The 6,439-nt window shown below is 39.7% G+C and overlaps 1 protein-coding gene across 1 annotated transcript in view; it reads right to left on the bottom strand.

The window, feature by feature from the left end:
- The window catches only part of LOC106812774 (hsc70-interacting protein-like), a gene marked incomplete at its 3' end in the record, with an annotated part of 9,717 nt that extends 5,126 nt beyond the window's left edge, over positions 1-4,591 (bottom strand). The window contains 4 exon segments of the mRNA XM_014816745.1: positions 1,113-1,215; positions 3,535-3,568; positions 4,143-4,265; positions 4,586-4,591. Of these exon segments, the coding sequence (XP_014672231.1) occupies positions 1,113-1,215; positions 3,535-3,568; positions 4,143-4,265; positions 4,586-4,587 (262 nt within the window).
- Positions 4,592-6,439: the final 1,848 nt, after the last annotated feature.

Raw genomic sequence — 6,439 nt, 5'->3', positions numbered from 1 at the left:
AACACGCTGTGCATTCGTTGGATTTTTTAACATGTGCGCCCTGTATACGCTCTGTATGCGCCCTGTATACGCGCAGCGCGCTAGCAACACGCTGTGCATTCGTTGGATTTTTTAACATGTGCGCCCTGTATACGCTCTGTATGCGCCCTGTATACGCGCAGCGCGCTAGCAACACGCTGTGCATTCGTTGGATTTTTTAACATGTGCGCCCTGTATACGCTCTGTATGCGCCCTGTATACGCGCAGCGCGCTAGCAACACGCTGTGCATTCGTTGGATTTTTTAACATGTGCGCCCTGTATACGCTCTGTATGCGCCCTGTATACGCGCAGCGCGCTAGCAACACGCTGTGCATTCGTTGGATTTTTTAACATGTGCGCCCTGTATACGCTCTGTATGCGCCCTGTATACGCGCAGCGCGCTAGCAACACACTGTGCATTCGTTGTCAACTCGCTAGCTTCTCCCAAATCCTGACAAAAGTTGGGCGCACAACGACGCACTGATCTATTTTCCATTTTTTGATTAATTTTCAGTGTGCGGGCCGTGCGTCGTGTATGTGTGACTGGGGCAATAGTTCACGTAAAAGTAGGTTTATCTCAGTTAGATCCATAATAAGTTATAATTACTTACACCGACGAAATTTTCGTCCATCTCTCCTGAGGAAGGCTCAGACCTGAGGAAGTCTATCGGAGAGATGGACGAAACTTTCTCGTTGTAAGTAATTATAACTCATTATGGATCTAACTGAGATAAACTTATCTTTATGCAAACTCACTCTCTTTCTTCCTATGCCTATGGCTCGATTGCAAGAACGCCACCATATCGCATACGTTTGAGAGGTAGAACTAAACTTTTCAAATCAGGGAGTCACACAGAATCTTGGCGGGAACACGGACAAACTTAGGTACATAGGGAAGCTGGGTAGGTAGTTTTCTTTTTGGGTACGATTGGTGGCAGCAGCCGCCACACTCTCGTCCTCGCGCAACAACTGTCCAATAGGAGAACAATTCATTGCCACGACGACAGGCCAACGACACGTGATGGAGGCAGAATGCACAATGGCTCATCATGCTGATGTCGACGCGAAAGACAAGTCACACATTGCTACTCACCTAACTCACTCTCCTCACTCTCGCTCTCTGGGTCCGGCTCCGGTGTGGACTCTGGCTGGGGCTCGGGTGCAGGCTGCGGCTTTTCTTCAGGCTTCTTAGGTGCCTGTAGTCATTGAATATACATGATACTATTAAAGTGATTACGTCCAGCGTGAGAAACTAGCGGTCGCCCAGTCGCCAGTGGCGATTAGAAAATTGACCGGGCGACTGCTTGCTCGTGTCAGCTGGTCCGGCGGGGCGACTACATAATCGCTCCACAGGAAATAAAAAATTTACCAAACTGAGGCCATAATAAAATTTTGTTTGTTTGCCCTCACCCGACCGACCCGCCAAAAAGGGGCCGACACAAACATTTGTATTGACCTTTCCGATTTTTTTTTTTAAAGTTTCCGTATGTGGCAGGCCTGCGGCAACTGTACGCGGGCTATAGTACTAGAGCTATGCACAGCCTGCGTACGTGCCTGCTGGCTGGGCGGCACTGATTGAAGTAGGGGGGAGGGACGAGTGCATTATTGATTGTTTCACTTTCAGCTGCGTGCCAGGGTGCATGTTCATTATTACATATGTAGGGGGTGGCCGGGCACCGCTGGTATGAGAGCGCGACAGCAAAACTTTCCTGGAATCGCTGGATTCCAAAACTTGGACAGCAAAACTTTCCTGGAATCCTGGAAATCGCTATATTATAATTTAGATATTAAATAACTTAATTATGGATCTAACTCTGACAGATTAACTTTATTTTCCTTTCCAAAGACTAATATGTGCTAAGAAGATATTTATTATTTCTTAATTCAAGTTCCTTTTATTTGTAATGCTTTTATTTCCACATTACGTGTATGTGTGCGTGCGTGCGTGCGTGATCTGGAAATAAAATCATGCTCAATTTAGCTCTGATAAACACAAGTATTTTATATGTATATTGTATCACTGTACAATGTACATTATATAAATGTGTAGGCAAACATAAAAGGTATCTCCACAGAAGCACACCTAAGCACGTAGACACCATTGCTGAATTTGTAAAAAGACCCCCCTCAAAAAAAAGCCAACCACTTTTCAGCCTGGGTCGGGTGAGGGCAAACAAAAAATCGTTTAATTGTGGCCTAGCTGATTATTTTGTTATTCTCTACTAACCTTTTACATTATTCTAATGAAATCAATGGTAAATTTAATCAAATATAGACTAAAAATAGTCAAATTCCGAAGCCTAAAGTTCATGCGAAGTACACAAACTCTCCATGTTTGTTGTGTTCGATTTTCTAGGTCATGCTGTTAAACCTCTGCTAATTCCATAATACTGGTAATAAAATCGGATCAGATCAGATAAATAAGATCGCCTGTAATAAAATATGATAATTTATAGGAATAATTGGCGGTCTTCAGATGTTTCTGCTGATCTTTGATGTTTTGATCGTTGATTTTTGATCTTTGATTGATTTGATTGATTTTTGAGATTGATCTTTGGACTTGTTCCGATTTACTACGCATCAGTGTATCGAAACGTGTAAAAAATATAATTTTTAAGAATACCTTAGAATGCACATCACCAAATTGCACCATCCCCCCCCCCCTATAAAAACGTCCCCACATCCGAGTCACTGCCTTTGCTATGACAGAAATCCTGGACCAGTGCCTACTGACCAGGACCAGTACTTCCTCAGAGGCACTGGTCCTGCTGGACCAGTGCCTCCAATTATCAGTTTTTCACCCTGACGTCACCGTAAATAGTAAACGTAAAAAAATTATGCCAACTTTTTCTCAAAATGCAAGTGATTCTGTTCACTTATTATGGTTAAATTGCTGCATTATACTTCATATTTTGCTATTCCGTTCGATGTGAATTAGCAAACACTTGTGACTCATTCATAGCCCATAGCAAGCATTTAATGTCGTGATCAATATATCAAATCGTCCAGATTTTTTTGGCTCTTTAACTAGTTGAAAAACAATCTTATCAGGTAAGAATATGAGGATTCATTTAGTGCCGTTAGTCCTTACTTTTCCTGTAAAAAAATTGCAACAATTTTTTGTACAAATATACAGCATAGAAAATTTGTGACGTAGTCAATTTAACAATACCCTCAACACTGGCATTACCAGTCTAGCCTTTCGTTCTACTGTAGGGCTGTACCGCAAAGTATGAAGGAACGTGGTAGAGAATGCAGAGTGCCGCTTAATAGTGTTGTGGGCACTTTTAGTTTATATATGACTATGAATATTGCTTGTACGATTGTTTGTGCTCGATAAACGAAACAATTCAGCCAACTCATAGTGAGCCAGCCCATGAGTGTAGAATATCAATGAGTAATGAATCATTACTCTATCATTAGTAGAACTTAATTTCCCTTAGAATTAAAGCACAATGTTTTCATATTGGAGTAAATGAATACACAACAAACTCAAGATATCGTGACATACATACCTCACTAGGTGGCGCTGGAATAGTTGCTCCCATACTGATAAGAAAAAAAAGAGAATGGAAGTTACAAAATATTGTTGCAGCTTCTAAAATAGCCAATGGCAGCATATAATTCACACTCTGTTGACTCATTAACTTCTGCGTATTCAGTTTGGCAAACGCTGCGTTGCAATGCATTCCTTTAAAAAGATGTAGGATTGAGACCCAGACCACCAACCAAACTAAAAAAGATCCCTTCTTCGAACAAGATAGACCCAGAAATTCATAGATGTGTCAGGTTAGCAAATAGTAAAACAATTCCTCATTACACATACAAATGAAGTATAAATGATAAAACATGAATAATTAACTGGTCACAGCAGGCTTTTTCCACTCACTGATTTTTTTTCAGGTCAGTCAGATTACAATATTAATCATTTAAGAGTATAGTACCGATCAAACAACTAACTATACTTTCCACTGTGATCAGTAAGCTAATCGCACTAGCACTAAATTAGGCAACCATAATATGTGCAAATTAAATAAAAACTGTCACTTTTATTTTTCTAGAAAAGTGACAACCAACATCTACCTCATATACCACTTTGAGACGGACAGGTACACACACACACCTAAGAAGGTAGTCCTTGAAGAATGCAAGCTGAGGAGCATGAAGTATCGCTGGCTGTAGCCCAACCGCTGTGATGAAGTCTTTCAGCTCCTTCAGCTTGGTCGGTGGCAACGGTTCAGCCATCCTGTGTGCAACAAACCACATCAGATAACAGATTAACACGTGCATCTGTCTGTCTGTCTGTTCTCTCTGTCTGGCTGTGTGTCTGTCTATCTATCTATCTATGGCTTTAAATCAAGCTCAGCAAGCAGCAGCTTTGCTGCCTACAATGGTCAGTTTGCTGCCTGCTCTCAATTTGGGCAGCAGTTCAAAAACATTTGACAATACAGTTATACTATAAGGACGAGTACGATAATAATTCAACATTATTCTATCGTTTAGATACGGTTATTCAAACTTCCAAGGGCAATGTTAGTAACAACATTGCAAGGACTGTCAAAAAACATGAAAGTTTTAACAAATTATTTATTTGGCATGCATTATTTCTAAATAATGTTTATGACAAATCATCCACTTCATGTGGTAGACAGATGTATGAGAACCAACCCGGGTAAAGGTTTTTCATTAAAAATTGGATAATTGGTTCAATAGCAGGGCTCAATTTTAACAGTCGTCCGGTCGTCCGTGACGACTGGATTTTCTCTCCGGCAACTACAAATTGCTTCTGTGGTTGTCCGGTGTCCAACCTCTATAAAATTTTTATATTCATAATGCACTTTCATTTTACATGGCCAGGGTTGCACAATACGCTGCAAACGTACATGTCTAGACGCATTATCTGGCTTGCTCGATACAAAGTATAACATCACGTGTTTAACAACACAATAGGCGCGTTCACACTGGCGCGAATAAGCGGGATGCAAATCCCGGTTTTTGCATCGCGATCGAAATACCGAGATTATTACAAGTGTGAACGCAATAATACTCACTAATAATCGCGATCAGCATCGCGCTCCAAATCGCACTTTTGACTGCGATTATTTGGAATTAGCGCGATTATTTGCGTGTGTGAACGCTCGCGCAAATAATCCCAGTATTTTCTATCCCATCATTCCAAGCGAGTGAGCAGTGAGCATGCGCAGTGAGCATCATTCCGGCAGTGAGCATGCGCAGTTCGATCAATAGAATTATCCCGCTCGGCGATTAGCGCGATTATTCGCCTGTGTGAACAACGACACAATTATCTCGATATTTCATCGCGATTAGCATCGCGGTTTTTCTTGTGTGTGAACACGCCTAATGTTTCCTGTTAATTTTTAATTTTTAGTATTTTTACTCATCTGTGACTTGACACAGTGTTAGTAATGTTAGTAATGTTTGTAGTGTTAGTTAACTTAATGTAAATGTTATGAAATAAATTTCATGCAACTTTTAATTACTATTATTATACGTCATTGATCCCAGCATCATTTACCACATTACTAATATTTTATTCTCTTCATATAATGAGTGAAACAATGCGAATGGCCATGTCTGCTGTCACTGCAATACGTACAAAATGTACATGATTAGGCCTTTTGCTTTACAGCACTGAGCATCACGTGAGCAGAGCGCATGCAGCACATGTTTAAATAATATCCGGACAACCAAAACTCTTGAGGGACAACCATATGCTACTCTCTTGGTTGTCCTCCGAACAACCCAAAAAAAACCTTAAAATTGAGCACTGCATAGTGTGAGAATTAACATTTATTTCACAAATTTACTTCTGTGTATAATTAGAGTAATAAAATTTACATATAATTACTCTTCATATTTACATACTGTGTGTTGTTGCGCACGAGTATGCCAAATTCTGGCAGAGCTCTACGAGTATTGAAACTATTTCGATCATTTAATAAATTTTAGATTTTTGATAATTTCGCATTTCTCCCCAAAATTTGATGTCCATATACAATTACTTATATATTTCACATGTATGTACTCCACCTATTCACATACTATGTATTCTTGCGCATTATTATATTAAATTTGAGATATCTAGCAACAGTGAAACACTCTTCATTAATTTGACCCAGAAATAATACTTATTTAAAAAAAAGGCACACTGAACTGTAAAAATTCCAATTTTCTCAAAAATAAATGACTGTTATAAATATAAAATAATTGGTATCACTTCGAAGTGATTTTTCTTCAGAAATGTACTCTTTGAAAGCATTTGTATCAGTATAATAATTTTCAGGGAGGTATAGGTACAGCAGAACCATCATTAATTTGACCTAAAATGAGAAAAATTGCTCTGTAAATTTCGGTGCTGTCACTGATACTATACATCAATCACTTGCTTTAGAGCTAATA

Source organism: Priapulus caudatus, unplaced genomic scaffold (assembly GCF_000485595.1).
Source record: "Priapulus caudatus unplaced genomic scaffold, Priapulus_caudatus-5.0.1 Scaffold685, whole genome shotgun sequence".
Classification (NCBI taxonomy): Eukaryota; Metazoa; Priapulida; class Priapulimorpha; order Priapulimorphida; family Priapulidae; genus Priapulus; species Priapulus caudatus.
This window is presented reverse-complemented; position numbering and strand designations above follow the sequence as displayed.